The following is an 18,786-nucleotide window of genomic DNA, read 5'->3' as shown; positions in this document are numbered from 1 at the left end:
CCGATGAAACGACTAATTTGAGGGGTTAATATTGCGAAAAGCAAACCGAAAACTAGAAAGTGTGTTTTGTCACTCTTCTCTTTCCGCACCGCACCGGATTTATCGATCCTCCCTTCCCTTTGCGTGCCCCTAAAATTAGGGTTTGTTTGGTATACCTCCCACCTGAATTCTTCTCATCTTCTCTTCTCTTCTCAAGATTCGATTCCCTAATTCTCCTCATCGCGTCAGTCTTCCGATCGATCGAACCTTTCCAGAGTTGTTGGGGTCGAGGTGAGGATTAGGGTTAGCGATTCTGTCGAATCGATGTCCGAAGGATCTTGATCTGAGTCGAAGAAAGCGAAGCCTCGTTCTTCTCGATGGCGATCCTTGGCGACGCCCTTCGCCAGGCGTTCATGCCGAAGCGCGAGTACGAGAGGCTCCGGGAGGAGGAGCGGGCGTGGGGCCGCCTGCAGAGGCCCCTTGTCACGTCCGCCGCGGCGGCCGTCGGCTTCGCCGTCCTCGTCGCGGTTGTCGTGAACCTCAGCATCGTGTTCCCCAGGGAGGCGAGCCAGCGCCCGTTCTGCCGCGATTGGAAGGTCCTCCAGGCTTTGCAGCTGAACGTGAGCCAGGAGTCGGAGCTGCATCGGTACCGCGGGGCGTTCTATCTGACGGACCAGGAGGCGGTGGACTACTACTGGATGGTGGTGTTCGTGCCTTCCGCAGTCGTCTTCGTGGTCTCCGTTGCTTACCTCGTCGCAGGTTTGACTGGATAAGGGAAAGTAGTGGTGCATAGGGTATTAGTCCTTTGTCAACCCTAGTTTTGGCCTTCAACAAGTCTTAGTTGTTGTGATGTAGGAATGGCCGTGGCTTATGCTGCTCCGAGAAGACATCCATGCCTCAAGGTTGTTGAGAATAACTTCTGTGCTTCTAAAAGGGGTAAGTTCATTCCTCTTCTCACTTACAAGATTCAGATAACTGTACATTTGCTAGGCTTTTGCCGGTTTGAAGTGGTGATTGAAGTTTAGTTTGGTTTTTCCTGTGTGCTGTTCTTTCATTATTAAGGCGAACAATGTAGAGTACAGAAGATTTAAGATTGTATGTTAGAAAGAAAAGTGACCAGGCATAGTGTAGATGGTTGGGAAAGAGTCATGCAACCTTGTTTTTCACATCAAATTAATTATCTTGATAGATATGTACCTTAAACAGGAACTTGTAGTAACATTTTTTGTGGAATAAATTGACTTAAAGAAGAATGATGTCATATCTTCTCCTAGTTCTATTAAGTTCTATGGCATGGGGCTGCAAGGCTTTGAGAACCTTTATTATGTCTCCAGTGAATGTGCTTTTTACCTTGCTCATGCTTGTCATTGGAAGGAAAAGGGTAATGTGGGTTATGCGCATCATGTTGTGTACAGAATCCACACCACAAGCTCTAATGTGACAATACAGAGGATAAATTGGTAGTTCTAAGTATATTTTTTGCCTGTACTGGGAGTATGGACTGCGTTTAATGATTCTGGAGGGAAAAATCTAGATCGTAGGAACTAGCTATAGACTAAAAACATGTTAAGACCTTCTGCATTATCTTACTCATGGATAAATATTTGCTTGAAGAAAAATGATGAGTATACATGTGAAAAGATTGCTTCCTGATTTGTACGTGACATATGTGATAGTTTCTGGTACAAATTTGTTATCTGGCAATTCAGGAAAAGTTAGCTACAAGTGTCATTTCAATGCAGATTGGTTTAAACTAATGTAAGAGATTAATCTGTTTCTTAACTTCTACAGCGGCAGAGAAATAAAGAGGATAAAGGAAGAGCATAATAGATGACAGAATGAAGAAAAGAAAGAGAACCAGGGTAAAACTCGACAAATTCAAGAGAGACCATTTTATTTCACTGAAATCATGTACATTGTTCTACTAACGCTTTAGTAGTGGGGTGCCTCATCTTTTAGTGAGGTTATATTGGGAGCAATCTGGTTCTCTTTAACAACTATTCGAACAGGAAACTTTTAGAGTATTGGTTGACTAGAACTTTTTGATAACCCCACTGGATTTTCTGAAAGGAATATGAGTGCTTTTAGGATTTCTCTAATAAAATCAAATAGGCCAACGGAACAGACTCTTTTAGAAAGCTAGTTTGCTATGACAAGATTTTAGGACCTCCAAGCTATTAAAATCAATTAGTAAACTCAATTGAAATAAAAAAAAAGGGATTCTTCCTTTTATAAGGAATTATAGCTTCTCTTAGTCAATCGAATTTTATTGATCTTTCTCTGGACTTTTGTAGTTAATGCTTCTAATGACAAAATCTTCCTAATATGAAACAATATAACTTGTGGGATATTTGCTGTTAAAAAGTGTTATATACATGTGATGTCTTGTAGGTGAACAAACTGAAGCACTTTGAACTATCTATAAATATAAGATTTGTTACCCCTAAATACAACCATATATCCAGAAATCTTGTTGTTCTTTTTTGCCGTTCCAAGAAAAGTCCTGTTTAAATCATTGCTGGAGGTGGTGCCAAGTATGTGACCCTACTTTTATTAGATTGATTGTTGCAGATCAAACCAATCTTGAGGTCCAGCTCAATCTTAAATTTAGTGGAAGCTTATTACAAGAACGCATGAAAACATTAGTCAAGCGCATAATGTTTAGGGATCATATGAATAAAAAGAAACTATACGAGTCTATGTTCAGTATATGCATGTATGTATATCAATGTAATTCCTTTTATTTGTGTCATTGTATTCCACTTTTATTTGTCAAGTTGATTCAAGTTTGTCACGAATCAAATTTTGATCTTAAATGAATGGGCAAAACCTGAGCATGTTGAAAGTAATTTTGCAACTTGAATCAATTGCTTTTTTTTAATCCAGAAATCTGGTAACAAAGGAAAACCACTGCATGTCATATCTTTGTCTACTGTTGTAGCTAGTAATCGTAAAGCATGATTAGTGGTTTTGACAATTGGCAGTTCATCATTTAATAGCATGAGACCTCATTGCCTTGGCTCTTCCTCCTTTTCTTTCAGGGTTTTTCTTTGTGTGTAGATTGCCTTATTGTTTAATGCATTTTTGCAGGTGGAGTTCGGTGTCTGTCCATTCTTAATGTTGTGTTTGCTCTAATATTTGGTTTTATGGCGCTGTTTCTCGGATCAAGCCTACTGACGATGGGTAATAGCTGCTTTATTCCACTCTTTTGGTCTTATGAGATTGCTTCATGGGGTTTGGTCATCTTGTATGGTGGCACTGCCTTCTTCTTAAGAAGAAAAGCAGTTGTCATCCTTGATGAGGGTGACTATGCCGGCCACAACCTTGGGCTGGAGATGTTGGAACCGGCAACAGAAGTGTCTCCTGAGATAGAGAGGCGACTTAATGAAGGCTTCAAGGCTTGGATGGGTTCGTCCCTCCTTTCCTCCGATGAAGAAGATGGCCCTGATGACTATATAGAGGAGGGTCATCCAGCTTTAGCAGATGCTGATCAACAAAGAAGGTGAATTTGATTTATGAAGTAGCGAAACCTCCTCTCTAATTATATGTTCTCAAGAGATGTACAAATTACTGATTTTCAGGTAGACTCGCTTTGGTGCTTAATGGTGGAATTTGGAATTACATTGTTTGCGATGTAAATAAATGATCAGGTTTGGAAGTTAAATTTTGTGTGCATGAAGCTTGTGAGTCTTTCTGTAATTTTCTTTCCTTAAATTCTGTTTTCAGTACACAACAAATAGACATCATGTTTAAGCAAAGACTCGCGTACTTTTTCTCTCACTTTCTCTAATTTCCTTTGCAAATTCAGATATTGTAGATGGATCATTAATTCATTCTCAGTTCAAGGTATCCGAATGGTTGTAGTAGAACATTTATGTTATCCAAAAGTAATTCTTATTCTTTGAAATCCGGTTGAAGCTTTTAAGTTATGCCCCTTGCTGCATCAAACATCCTTGTTTGGCATGCCAACTTGTCTTGTGCATAAGTTGATCCTTGCTTGTGTGGTTTTATTCAAGAGGCAAGTGGTCTCTCAAAATTTTCTTACGATTTTGCAAAAGCTTATTCTTCTTTGGGAGATTGCAATGTGCTTTATGTGTAGTTTTTGAGGATGACACTTGTGTTAAGAGTAATATGACCAGTATAATGACTCGAGGGTTCCAGTACAAGCCACAATCTCAGGAGAGGAAATTAGGTCCAGAGAAGATGGCAACTCCTGACCAGTATAATTGCATCCTTGTGATAATTGAAGTGTTCTATTTCCCACGGCAGTGTTCATCAACGTCTGACTGACTGTATTATCTAATTGCATCCTCGTTTTCAGGCATCCACGCTGGTTGCTCTGCAGGTTAAGTTTCAGGCCTCGGATGGTTTCAAGCCTTTTGGCTTTAACCAACCCATATTTGTGATTTCTGTCTATGTTTTTGTGGGTCTGTCAGCATTGTGTATTAGACATACATCCCAAGACAGACCACAAAAGCGTTTCTCGTGTTCGTTATTTTACAGTTCGTTTTTAACCCCCCGCCCCGCATTAATAATAGAACATTGAGAGGATAAATTGGCATTCAGTTAGAAAAGTACCCATGTACGGTGCACTCTTCTTGAAGAGGCAAATGAAATCTTGCTCTCAATGAAATAAAGTGTACTTATCCTACCTACAACGCAGCTTAGCTACAAGGAAGGCTTCTTTCAAGGCATTAACAAACAATTTGGTAAAGTAATCGCGAGAGAGAGAGAGAGAGAGAGAGAGAGAAGAACTATGAAACCGAGATATTCACTGGAAAGAGAGAAACTGACTGTATATGAATTCCAAAGTATTCAATGCAGAATGAGCATCAAAATGTATAATTCCATCTGGGATATAATAGTGAAGCTACATACCGCAGACATCTATCTATCTATCGGCAAAGCTTCCAGATTTCTTTGGTCAAAGCTTGCTGTATTTACCAGCATCAGAAGAAGAACAATCAGAATCAGCCATTCACATGAATCATGAAGACTCATACCTAACTCTGCTGCTTCCCCCCTATACAAACACAAAAAAAGTTCCCACTACTTTTGATGAATATATGAATTAGCTGACAGGAGAGGAACAAATACATACAAACTTATGCAATTCAAAATGACATGACTCGATGGACTGATTGTATTGGATTTATATTCACTGACATTCTTCGGTTGCAATTAAAATTGACAATCCATAAAAATGAATATACCTAAAAGAAGAAACTGAGATAAAATAAATCAGGAAAGCAATCACAGCGATGGGCATTTACATATTAAGATGGCAAAGAAGCAAACTTTTTTACTGTGATGCCTGGGAGCTTCTATCTGCAAACCTTCATAAGATACGAGGACTGGCTTGACAAGCTTATGGGTGTCTCTGTGTTACCTGCTTTCACATTTTCTGATCTCTTGTTGACAGGTGTGCCACATCCACTAAAATCAAGAACTCGAGCCTCCGTCTGTACAGGATGATAAAAGTGATGAAATTGCAGGGTATAATAATCAATGCAGAAAATTGTAGATAATTTCATGAAATATGCTTCCAGATATATAATTTTAGTTGAATTTAGAAACTGAGTAATAAATACAGAATTTTTCTCTGTGAAGTATGTAATGTCAAACCAAGTGAATGATATTAAAAGTTCAGAATCGTGAAGAATGTCGTGTTTCATTTTGCATGTCCAAAAGTGCATATTGGAAGTCTACTTTGGCCAAATGCTTTTCAGGTATGTGTCTACAAACAAATAACACAGATCCATATTAAAAGCCCTTTTTTTAGGACAAAAAAGACAAGTACCATGATTTTTGATGGCATATGATAATTTCCCAGCTCTTTGTCAGCAGGATCAGCATTTTCGTCTGAGAATTTCTTGTTGTCAGATTGTGGTTCATTGCATGCTCTGACGGGGCTTCCACTTATCAGTACCTCTTGGGCCTCTGCAACTGCAGCAGCAGTGTGCTCACTTAACTGCCTCATCAGCCCAATGGCATCATAACTTTGATCGCCAGGGCTCATTAAATATCCCATGTCCTGTAAAATTAGGAATGAGAAATTTGTTCTACATAGCATTAAACAATGTAAGTTAGACTCGACCACATAATAGAAAATTAGAAGTTGATCAATTAAGAAGGCTGCCTATGGCTGTTATCTAAACATGAAAAACATGATGCCTCCATAAGTTTTCTTTTGCCCCACTTATCAGTCCTCAAGTTTTCTTTTGCAAGAGCACTCTGACAACGACAAGCTACAACGGCCTATCTATTTGGGTCAGCTATATAGATATTTTTTTCTGCTATTGAGCACTATATAATGCAACATCTCTAGTTAAATCAAGAGTGCATAAATTTCATCTTAATGTTTCCAGTAAATTCTTTTTAAGTCTCCTTCTATCTCTCCTCACACCATTATTCTTAATCATCCGTGGAATATTTAAGTCTCTTTTGAACAAGTTCATACAATTTTTAATGACATTATATCATTTTATTCTCTATCAGGGCACCACCTAATTGTTCTCAGAGTATATTACTTATAGTAATTGCACCACCTAATTGTTCTCAGAGTATATTACTTATAGTAATTGCACATATCTACCACAAGTCCATCCTAATTAAAGTTTTGTGCCTATTACTTCTAACTGCCAACACTTCAATTGATAAAGCAAAGTTCACCTTACAACTGTTTTATAATTTTTTTATCCAAGGAGACACAATGATCATAGAAAAGCTCAATGCCCCTCTCCACCTAAATTATCTTATTTTTTTCTTTATGCACGATATATTCATCAATCCTTTTTTCTACCAAATAATAGATCCATAACACCTAAACCTTTTATTTACAAAACTTCTTGTCTACGTCAACTACATCCGCATTCTTTACTAGAAGCACATTTCATGTGTTCTGTCTTCTTCTCTCTTTATATTCTTTGTTATCTATGTTTAATCTTATGGGCACAAAACCAAATTGATCCTCTGAAATACTCATTTTGAATCTTATTCTTCTTTCAATCTCCCTTCCACAATGCTTCATAATGTGACATTAACTTAATTCCTCTATAATTATGGAAGCTTAGAATATCTACCTTTAGCTTATAAATTGGCACTAAAAAGCCTGTAAAATCATTTTGTATTTTGAAATTAGTTTCATGTGTATGTTGTTTGCAAATGCCATATTGTTAACAAGACTTTTGTTCAACATATCTTTCTTGGTAACAGAGACCAATTTACCTAATGCACAATATGAAATTTCTTATGCTTGATCCAACTAAAAATATCTATATATCAACTCTCCATATGTTAATCCAAATAAGCCTGCATAAATACTGTACCATGGGAAAATGAATATGCGAATGTATGAAGAAAAACAAAACAAAAGTAGATACATAATTATCAAAAAGATTATTTTGTCTAACCTCAAATGCTGTATCAGTGCCAATTCCATGTACTGGAAGGAGAGAGTTCACAAACCAGGGTGACTTCCATGCCGAAGGAGATTCAATTCCCCTTTTAACACCAGGGGTATCAACAAAACTGTTAGGAGAAAGATATTAGCGTTAGAGAGAACACAAGATAAAGAATAAATCGTTCTCAGTTCTCCACAACAAAAGCAGAATAAATTGAGGACAAGAATTGCATCATGATGTTTATTTACCAAATTACTCATTTTAATCAAAGTTCTATCTTGTTGGTTTCTTTCTGAAAGAACTGGTCCAACATAGAAGTTTTAGTATAAACATAAAAGTTGAGATTAAGGGAAAAATATCAAATTTGTTCATTACATAAGAGTTTCCATTCATCTTTTTGACTTTCCAAAAGATTGAGAAGTGAATAACAAAATAATTATTTTGGAAAAAATATGCGGATAAAGCATCAAAATTGGATGTTCTAGAACACAAGGCTATATAAAAAAGCTTGGGTTCTAGCTCTTCATTTCGAATGGGAAGTGTAATATGATCCAGGGCCACTTTATACATGCTAATTCCATTTTGCCAAGTCAAGATATGGTTCAACTAGGTAGAGAAAAGCAATAGAATGTGTAACAGGAGAATCCCACAGAAAAATAGCTGCATATGGAATTATAAAATAGAATCGACTGTTGTCCAAATAAAATTATAATTCATTAGAAGCATTCACATCATGTGAGGCTATTCCTACAGAAGGATGCTACACCTATGCATGCATGTAGGGAAAACCATCGAACATCCAGCCATCCAATGTCACTTGGGTGATCCTCATCTATGATAATAGTGGGCCCAATAAAAGAAGATTAATCATTAGCAATCCTCAATCCTAGAATTAAAGCAACATAAAAAAAACCCAATTAAAATTTCAAAGTTCACTACAGTAAGAAAAGAACACAATGAAGAATGTATGCAGTAAAGAGCCAACAAAATATATCTCTAATTATGAAATCCATCGTACCAAAAACTGAAATTAAATCTAAATGACTGAGCCAAAACACAATCATCTCTTGATCTACTTTCTTACATGTTTAAGTGTCTAATGTCATCATCAACTGTTGAACTGCATTTTTCAACCGCAAAAGAAGGATGTGTTGATGGATCAGATTGTACTGATATAATAGAGACACAATGTGAGTCCTTATTTTCACTGACTCTAGGAGAAAAGAAGGCAGAGACATCAAAAAGAGATTCAGCACAATCATCTAATTGACCAAAATTTGATGCATTCTCTGAGCTCCTGAGAGTGTGAACTTTCAAAGCTTTAGCACCAACGTTTAATGACCCATTCGTAGGATATCTGGTGCCACGTGGAGAAAAGAATACTTTGTTATTAGCATTGCATTCGACGAGAATCCGAGGTGGCTGCGGGACAATAACCACAAAAGAAGAATGATTTTCTTATCAGCATTTAGTTAAACGATAAAAAATTAAAATGGCACAATTAGCATTTAGCACTTCAAAAGACTGACAATTTCTGTTTCAACTATATCTCTAACACAACAAAGCAATATTATTGATTGATGCACAGTCATGGTTAAGACTTTCTATGATGCCCCACCAGAACGATACTGAAATTTGGTATTAGGTTGGATAAATATATAGGACTAGATAAATGGACCACATATGGTAGCTTGAGCTTAAGCATTTTAATGCACATAATTAACGTCCATTTCCTCTAATGTTATGGGCTAACAGCTCCCAAATCATAACAACTCACACCAGTGTGGACCTATGAAAATTGAAAAGGATATATAAATTAGTGGATTAGGTAAGGGAGGACTACCTATGGGTGATAAAGGAGCATGTCATAGTGTCAAGCCAAAAGTCAAATCATTCTTGCCACATGTTGCCTTTTAACAATTTATTTTGGACTAAATGTGCTGTATTGAAGTTTGGCTAGGATAAGCAGTATGGAAGATTCTGGTTCTGGAATAACCCAACATCCAAATGGATTGATATATAGAACTAGATGACCTTCTACCAGTAACTCAGCTTTAAAATTTTCTGGTCAAACAGAAGGCCCAATTTATTTCAAGTTATTGGGCAAATAGCACAAAGTGTCAAAGTCATGACAATTTTATAACCTCATAATGAGGGACTCTTGCAATATAGCAAGAGATATTATGTTGACCAGAGTACATAAGGAATTATGTCATATACCCATGAATATAAAAAATATATATGAAAGAAATGGAATGTGCGATATGGATGATTTCTCAATTCAGATGGAATGACCTAGACAAAATTAGAGACAGCTACAAATTCTGTCAGCAGATCAAGAACTGGGATTGAATAAGAACATGCATTAGCAAGAAGATCAATATATTGGACAAATCAAACTGAAACTGAGGCTTGGAACAGATATATTTAAAACAATCACATCACATGTTGATTGATATTTTCACTTTAGAAGTAAATGTATAAGCCAAGTGTTAAAAGCTAAAACATCAATGATCAAAGAATATAAGAGACCAGCACAAGACGAGAAATTTTTAAAAATTAGCAAATTTACACTGCCTGATCTGAATAATATTTTTTTTCTTTGCAGCCATTGGCAAATGTCAACAAGTTAGAAACTTATGATCATATTCTTTTCTAATTTTGATTTATGAGTTCTTGATAGAAACAACCTGGAAATTGAGCAAGCTTTTGGTGAATGTACTTGCATCAAACTGAGAAATTTGTTTAAAGGATATCTTTTTCAAGCAAGAATGTTGTTAGTTAAATTCCTTTAATTAAGACTGATAACTCCATGAACACCGTTTTGAAGCACCATTTTGAAACACCTTATCCCTTATAAGGTACAAACATATTTGATGAATGAAAACTTACTCTCCATTTTGAAGCACCAGTATCAACTTTGCTTGCTGCACTAGTAGCTGATGTAAAGGATGCCATTTTACCATATGAGTTAGCTGGGGTCTTTGCTTCCATAACAACATTTCCAGCTGTTGCATAACAAGACGATTGGCATAGATTTTCTTTGTCTTCATCCCCAAGAACAGGTACCTTATGCTGCTTATCTGAAGGATTACTAAATCCTCCCTCAGCATAACCTGGAGGAATTTCATTAAAAATGATTTCATCATTCACATTAACGATGAAAGAATTCTCAGCATCATTTACAGGGGATGAGCATAATGACACACGAGCCATATCTTTACCAGGTTTCTTGTCAGTTCTCTGTTCTGGTATAGGTGACGACATTTCACGTTGCCGTTTCTTCAAAATTGATGGTGTATACATGAAACTTTTGACAGCACCTTTTAAATGAGCATTAGGTGACTCATCATGAGAAGGTGAATCCCACAGACTATACGGTTTAGAACAATTCACAGAGGACATCATCAGTTGACGAATCCCAAGGGGACTATATGCCTGCTGAGGATCTCCGGAGGATATGAGGTCACAGCTGATAAATGGAATCTCTAAGCTTGGAAAACATGGAGGTTCATAAAACAGAGCTCCAGAATCTGACAAGTCTGCAGACTGCACAGATAGATTTTCAGCTGATGGCATAGCCTTGTGATTGGTGTTTGGAGTAGAAGAAACCATCATCACTGTGTTTGTTTGTTTTGGAGCCCCAATTTCCTGTCTCTTATCTTCCGGGAGAAAAAATTTAGATTTACTGCTATCACTGGGACAAAAAGAAGAGCAACTGGAATAAGCAATGCCATCATATGAACATATAATGACATCTGAATCATGAGCTTCAACAGAAATATCTCTAGTTTCAAGAGTAGAATTTCTGTATAATCTTCCATCACTACCACATGAATGAGGAAGTACGGCCACCAAATTGTCATCATAGGAAATTCCAAGCATACCTGATGAGCTGACAGGATTTGGACATGAAGTGAGACTTTTACAAGCCTCAGAACTAAAGGAGTTTTGGCAAATTGTACCAGAGTAATAATCCAAATTCCCAAAGCTTGAATCATCAAATTCAAAAGGACATTCTTCGATACCTCCTTGAAGAACATCTAACCCAGAAAGATAGTTGCTGAAGCAACCAGTTTCACATACCAAAAGATCACTCTGTTTCTCATATGCTGAATCATTATCTGACACAAAATTTGGAAATTTAAGATCTGAAAATTTTGAACATGAAACAGATCCATTTTCGTTATTTGTTCTACAGACACTATGGTACTCCGATGCTTCCGTTAACCCCGGTGATTTCTGGGAAATCTCTACTGTAGAATTATTAGGCAAATCATACTTGCTTGCTTGCTCAGCAATTTTTTCAGATACCTCCTCAGTTAGTAGTAAGTTTGCAGATGCAGAAACTTTAGATTGTTCTTCGGGAACAGCACGTGCAAAATCCTCCATATAGGCATAATAGTCGTTCATGCATATTGACAAATGAGAATCCTGAATATCTTTTCTACTAATATCCCCATCTAGATTCATGTCATCATCCACTGAAGCCGCATTGGCCAGTTTTTCATTTTCATCAGACTGAGAGCAACCAACATTGGCTGTTGAAGTTTGGCTGCATTCTGTTGAATCCTCAACCTCTAGCCTGTCCTTTAAACCATTAGCATTGCCATTTTGTCTATTGACTACCTGAGCAGGACTTTTAGCATGAGGAAGGCCTTGAAACTCTGAAAGAAGTCCTGATGCTAGGTACAAATTTATTTTCTTCTTTACTGAGCTGTTCCAGTGGTTCTTTATTGCATTGTCTGTCCTGATATTTCAAATCATGATAATATCTAAATAATCATGTTGGCAAATGCCATTAAGTGATAGAACAGTATGTAAAGGCAGAATCATCCATAATATCCCCGTCAACAAAATAATATTGTAATTTGTAGCAGCATATGAGTACTGTAGTTTGAATATTGAATCATCACAATTCTTTTGATATGTTATTTTTCAAGAAAGTATACTGATGTCTAAAAGAAGAAGACATGGTACTATGAATCTGTCTCAATGGACACAAACACAGTTGAAACTTGAAAGGGTAAAAGATAGGTAAGGTACCCATTTGATTGTCAACAAGCATCATTAGACAGACAAAAAACTCAGAGACATATAGCACCATCATGGCAGTTGAATCACGTGAAGACATTGTGCCACTTAAAAAAACCATTATATCATTCTATTCTCACCTGCCTGGTAAAAATTTTGTCAACTCTGCCCATTTGTTTCCATAAATTTGATGAGCATGAATCAGTGCTATTTCCTCTTCTTGAGTCCATGGCTCCTTATTTATGGCAGGATTAAGATGATTATGCCACCTACATTATATTCACTAAAATGTTGTAAACTTTTTCATAAATAAAAAATTACAAAATCATAAGAACATGATATCAGAAGAGAAATATGTACAAATGGCCAACTAAATAATAACACAAGTTTAAAAATTGATAACAACAACCAAATGACAACATTAGTTTAGGCAATTATTCTAGTATCATCATGACAAAATCAGTTGTGTTACAAAAGAAATGTTTATCAGTGATTTCACAATATCACTAAATTCATAGTACAAAAGAATTAATTACCCAATTATAGCTAGAATCCTAAAACCATCTGGTACCACAAATCAAAGACTAGTAAAAAAAAGTTTGCTGAATGGTCTCTTGTGAGTATGAAGTGTACTGCAAATTAATTTGACTGGCAAATGTGAAGCTCATGTTATGCCTAAATCTTTATGAAATCATGACAGCTAAACTACTAGAAGAAATTTTGCATGTACAAGTTGTTGACAAGAAGTGAACTACCTTATTACTTCCAAGTAACAAACATCACAATTCACATGCTAGAACAACTGATAGTAAAAGTCCTATGCTAGAACTACAATCATGCTCACATTCTTCACATGATGTATTTAGATACAAAGGAGGTAAGAGAACTCTTGAACAACTGACAGTAAATGTCCTATGCTAGAACAATATTAGTATGTGTATTTACTAGGACAAATGTCACCCACTTCCAACAATTTGTTTGCTAAAAACTGCTGATGGGACACCAGGAAGCTGATTCTGCCTTTGACAATCACTGAAGGGTTCACTTGTCATGTTGTGTGACTATCTAAACATCAGAATAAAATGAAGTTTTATTTGTTACTGCTCTCTGTTCAAAAAAAAGAAAGCTGCAGAAATGAGTTAGCACCACTTCTCCAAAAACTAAGAATTATTATCTGAATGAAATTGCTATATTCTATGAAACCTCAAAGTATGTTGTTCCAACAAATAGTTAGCCTGCAGCTAGTGCAAATCCCTTCTTCAGTATAAATTTAATAGAAACAATTTTAACACCAAAGATACGGTTTGTGATTTTTGGTTATCTGGTATAGCTTCTTAGTTTATGTCAAGGAACCCACGTGTTCCAAATCTTTAGATATTGTGCTGGTCTCGTAAATGTAATGAATTTCACTTCTTCATTTGCCTCACAATAGCTGGAAATTATTTTAGTAATTTATTGTACTGGAAGATAAATTGTACACTTTGTAATGGAAGATAAAGTTATCAACCAATTTAGCAATGTTTCTTAGTGATTTACCTTTCCCTGCACTGCTTCCCAATGCGCCCAGGTAATGCTTGTGCAATGGCTGACCACTTTTTTGGTCCAAACTTTTTTACCATGTCGATTATGATTTCATCTTCCTATCGAACAGTTGCATAAATCAAATGAGGCCCCAGAGAAAAATTCAAAGAAAAGGACAAAAGAAACTTTTATTATTAAATTATTCAACTTCAACATAAGCTCACCTCTTTTGACCATGGCCCTTTCACAAGTTCTGGATTTAAAACCTTTTGCCACCTATGTAGGCATTGAACATCAGTCCGGTCTGGAAAACATTCAGCTGCAACTCAAGAAAAACAGAAGAAAACATATGTTTGCTTTAATATATGAACAAATATTAACACAAAAAGGAAGAGAACAACACTTGAACAAATATAAGAGTGGAGTATGTCATGACATGAGAATTATGTCCACCTACTTTGAAAAAAGAGAAGAAAAACATTAGAACATTGTCATCTCATTAAAATCAGAAACAAAGGAAAAAGGCCAACACATGAGGAAAAAATGAGAAGATCAGCAAACTGAAAAAAAATAAGAGTTGAATATGTCATGGGAATTATCTCCAACAAAGTTTCAATAAAGCAAAAAAGCATTCCACCATTAAGGTCTCAAACAGTCAGAGAAACCATTTAGCTAAACATCTTGAATGAGAACCAGCAAATCTTAATAAAAGCACACACATGAATGGACAATGATATATTTGTTTCAGTTTCTTGCTACCTGAATATCATCAGCAAAGTAAGCTGATGTAACAGTTCAAATAATTTTAAAATAGACAAATAAAGGAAGTACAGAAATTTAAGACCCCTGCAATTGTGGTGCTGGTTACAAAGGAATATATGCACCTTTTGATGGCATGTGATCTTACTGGATTCTAAATTCAAGATGCAGTTCAGGAGATTAGCAGTAGGCCTTTAGTTATCGAATGACCCAGTCAACTAACAATTAAGGAACAAATTGCCAGAAGCTAAAATGAAATCTAGAAAATTTCAAAGAGAATAAATGTGATCAATCATCATAATCAAGGTAAAAGGTCAAGAAATACGGGGAGGATACTTTATTATTTACCGACTTTGTAGTTTTGAGGAAAATATATCATTTAAATAATTTTCTAGATCTTCATAAAATTTTCCTTTTTTCCCCTTTTTTAGTTTTCTTTTAATCTCTCATGTTACTTTTTCCGGTTGAAAGGTTAGTCAGACAATATTATTTGGTCAATCCTTCTTAATAAATCAGATATTCCATCACTGATCCTGAGATCCATGATGATTCTTTGAACTTTGCCAAGGGAAGTATCACATTATTGGAAGTAAAAAAGAATGTCATGTCTCTAAGTGCCTAACAAATCCCATGGGGCACGATTGAGACTCACATTCTGGAATGTAGTACATAATACTCTAAAGAAACTTAAGGGTAAAATGAAAAGACACGGTTCTAGCATAACTGTTGATATGACATACCTATCTTTTTCCAGTGTTTGCCTTTGAAACTCTGAACAGCTCTGTACAATATGGCATCCTGCACACATACACTGTTTTATATACAAGAACTAGCATAACCAACATAAAACATTTATTGTTAAGATGCCTAAAGCCAGATACGATGCTGATGTTTGCAAAAGAGAAAAAAAAGGAATTATGTTTGGTGAGATCAAAAAAGCACATTGTGAGAACTGACTCAAAATCGAGTCCCATTTTGGCGAATAAATTAGCGAAGTTGACCGACGCAACTCCTCATCGGCCCCCACTGTGGCCCCCGCATGTCTCCGGTCCGCGCAGCGCCCTCATCACGCGAGGGTTTCTCACCGCGCTCCTCACCGCGAGGGCCCCAATCTGCAGCCGCTCGCCGCTCACCGCGCCGCCGCCAGCAGCGCCCTCACCAGCGTGGCCAGCGCCGACTGCAGCCGCAGCGCACGCTGTTTCCCGCGGCCAGCGCCGCAGTCGCCCGCAATCGCCCGCCGCCGCGTGCTGCACGCCATCCTCCTTCCCTCGCTCCTATAAATGGAGCTTTGAGGAGAAGAAGCGAGACAGGGTGAAAGAGTCCCTCGCTCCTATGGAGCTTTGGGGAAGGGCATCAAAGGGGTGAGGGTGAAGTCGTGAGGGAGAAGAACACTCTCTACCCAAATCCGACCAAAGCTTCTCGTCCTCCCCGACTCCGACGTCCGGTCTCCGATCTCCGTCGCCGGCCGGTCACTGTGCTCATTGCAGCAACTGCGGAGAAGAGGAAGAAGAGAAAGTTGAGTGGTCAACTTTAGTCTCACTTTTGGTCAACGAACCTCATTATGATTTTTTACTATTTTCTGTTTTTGTTAGATTTGGATAAGTTTTTTTAAAACCCGGGAGAGATTCTCATCCTGTTGTGAAATTTTTTTCTCCTATATTAAATCGTTCTATATTTATTTTATAATTTTCTATCATTTATTCATCTTTTATCGATTCGATAACCTCATAACCTATTAATCCTTCCCAACGCACATCAATCATAATCAGATACTAATAAAGTGAATCAACACACACATTGAGTAAGAATTAAAATTTGATAATCATAAGCAAAAGAGGAGGAAGCGAAGGTAACTACGTGAACTATGAATTAAAATCGGTCTCTATGTTCAACAGAGGAACATTATCAATCAAGAAAAACATACATGCTAGCATGAAACAAGTGACAAAGCTTCTATCCTTATAAACTATTCCAGGATTCTTATCTAGAGGTTGCAGGGGATAATGGAAAATGATATATGGCATCAATGAATAAAATTAACATAAAAAATTGAAAGCACATGTTACAATTAATTCTAACCATAAGGTTAAACAATTTACAGTCATCAGAATCTGCAGTTAGGATGATTTGCCACAATCTAAGTGAAATGAAATGTGAACAGAGCAGTTTACTAGTGTGATAAAGAGCATAGACAAATGGGAAATATAACAAAGAGCATATACATTTGCAATATTATCTAATATTTGATAAAGAAGACAAGGTGAAGCAAACGGTAACGATTAAATCACAGGCTCCAAAAGAAAACTATACTGCAGAAATTTCAAATCTTGACTCCATATACTGCAGAAATTGAGAGAAAAAAAACATTTATTTGGTTGTCTCTTCAATTACCCATAGCACTCAACAGATGACTCGTTTTAAATTAACAAAAGCAGCACATCTGACTCATTTTATCTGCATCTGAATATTACCTCCTCAGCCGTCCACTGTCCTTTGGTTGAGCGGCGTGTTGGACCAGTGATCCTCCTACAGTTGATTTACAGAGTAATACATCAGATTTGCTTTCGCATGTTTCAATTCAGACAATAACTTTTCGACATTGATTCGTTCAGATGTAGCTTCAACGAGTCTAATTGAAATACTCTTATTCGAGCATAAGATTCCAAATGCCATGATCATAAAGAAAAAGAGTTGAAATCAAAGAAGCAGTGAACATCAGAGTTACTACCCATTTAAGGATCGTTGCCTCAGAAATTCATCGCCACTTGCTCCGTGAGCAGCCCTGGAAGTAACAGCTTCGCCTTTCGGAGCACTTTTTCCATTGTCACTTGTCATTTTTACCGAATGATGAACGAAGACTTATGTTCCAATCCCAAATCGATAAGCACTGATTCAGGAACAACTTGCAAAGCATCATCAAGCACCCAATACTCTGAAAAGAGATTCGTAAAGAAAAGGAAAAACCATAGACTGCAGAAGCAATGGAGAAAGAACGTTAATAAACCAAATGAAAACCAACTGTTCTTGTCAGAGAAAACAGGGGAAAACTATCTTGAGTATTCAGATTCAATTGTAAATTTCCAATCTCAGAGTAATAACTTCAAGAACGTTCACTCAATAGATGACGACAAGCCAGTGAATAAGATTTCGAATTGGTGTGTTGAGCTAACGAAATCGAAATCGAAATCGAATTCGAAATCACCGATCAATAACCCCGTTCCTAAAATTCCCAAGGAAGCGAGACAACACCTTATCAGAAGCCCAATCATCTAGAACCTTAACCACTTCCGACAGTCAACCTCTCCATCGCAAGCACCGAACCACAAAGTACCGATTCCCGATCTCCCATCCAAAAATCGAGATTCCACAATCTCCATCAAGAAGCGATCAAAATCCACAACGAGCTCGTGCCCGAACCGAAACCCTCATCAAGAATGGCCGCTCCGAAAAGAAACTATTATAATCGAAAAGTCGACGACTCGATGAAGCTATAACGCACCTGATTCAGATGTCCACCAGCTTCCTCTTTCAAATTGCCAGAGAGAGAGAGAGAGAGAGAGAGATTTGTTTTATAGCGTTCTTGGGTTCTTTTCTTTCTTCTTTGTAGCGTATGCGAGCGGCTTCGAACCCTACGTTTAAACTTCGAGCCACCATCGGACGATCCGACGGGCCAGAGCCCGAGTACGAATATCGGGACTAGATCATCACCGTCCGTTTGCAGTAGCCATTCTTCCGCTTCGCCATTTTGAATCCCAACGGCTGTTTACCGGATATTGCCGGTCAATAGGCCGGTTGGCCACCGGCTCGTGGTTATTACCGACGAACAATTGCCTCCCTACCGTTTCACCCACCTTCTTTGGCAAATGACACGGCGACAGGGCCCCAGCGGGACCCACTCCTACGATGGTGAGGGAGACGTGCAACTCCGAACTTCCTGTCCGACGCATGATCCCGCTGTTCATGATTGGCAAGTGAACGGCTGTGATTCAATGTTTTCTGTGCACTGATGTAATAGCGAATTCTTATTCTAAGATAACTGAAATCCTACAATAGAAGTCATATAATTTGATGTGATTGAATGAATTAAAAC

General features: G+C 37.4%; 2 protein-coding genes across 7 annotated transcripts; one reads left to right on the top strand and one right to left on the bottom strand.

Annotated features, from left to right (window-relative positions):
* The first annotated feature begins 17 nt into the window (after nucleotides 1-17).
* Nucleotides 18-3,904, top strand: LOC135650669 (uncharacterized). Its single transcript, XM_065170180.1, has 4 exons — nucleotides 18-738; nucleotides 835-915; nucleotides 3,070-3,481; nucleotides 3,561-3,904. Exons 1-4 carry the CDS (start codon nucleotides 357-359, stop codon nucleotides 3,562-3,564), a joined length of 879 nt encoding a protein of 292 aa, XP_065026252.1. The 5' UTR covers nucleotides 18-356; the 3' UTR covers nucleotides 3,565-3,904.
* Nucleotides 3,905-5,104: 1,200 nt separating this feature from the next.
* LOC104000799 (transcription factor MYB3R-1) lies at nucleotides 5,105-18,633 on the bottom strand. 6 transcript variants are annotated; one of them, XM_065169626.1, is made up of 12 exons: nucleotides 17,168-18,633; nucleotides 16,096-16,186; nucleotides 15,654-15,970; nucleotides 15,437-15,494; nucleotides 14,162-14,256; nucleotides 13,953-14,056; nucleotides 12,557-12,685; nucleotides 10,275-12,132; nucleotides 8,467-8,804; nucleotides 7,392-7,509; nucleotides 5,780-6,013; nucleotides 5,105-5,441 (listed from the first exon to the last, which is right to left on the bottom strand). In XM_065169626.1, exons 6-12 carry the CDS (start codon nucleotides 14,033-14,035, stop codon nucleotides 5,304-5,306), a joined length of 2,898 nt encoding a protein of 965 aa, XP_065025698.1. In that variant the 5' UTR covers nucleotides 14,036-14,056; nucleotides 14,162-14,256; nucleotides 15,437-15,494; nucleotides 15,654-15,970; nucleotides 16,096-16,186; nucleotides 17,168-18,633; the 3' UTR covers nucleotides 5,105-5,303. The 6 variants fall into 6 exon arrangements, with proteins under 6 accessions (XP_065025698.1, XP_065025697.1, XP_009421205.2 ...); XM_065169625.1 differs by lacking the exons at nucleotides 15,654-15,970; nucleotides 16,096-16,186 and having other exon boundaries at nucleotides 10,275-10,498; nucleotides 10,607-12,132; nucleotides 17,168-17,222; nucleotides 17,425-18,633; XM_009422930.3 differs by lacking the exons at nucleotides 15,654-15,970; nucleotides 16,096-16,186 and having other exon boundaries at nucleotides 17,168-17,222; nucleotides 17,425-17,666; nucleotides 18,196-18,633.
* Between the last annotated feature and the right edge of the window lie 153 nt (nucleotides 18,634-18,786).

This window comes from Musa acuminata, chromosome BXJ3-10 (genome assembly GCF_036884655.1).
Source record: "Musa acuminata AAA Group cultivar baxijiao chromosome BXJ3-10, Cavendish_Baxijiao_AAA, whole genome shotgun sequence".
NCBI lineage: Eukaryota > Viridiplantae > Streptophyta > Magnoliopsida > Zingiberales > Musaceae > Musa > Musa acuminata.
This window is presented reverse-complemented; position numbering and strand designations above follow the sequence as displayed.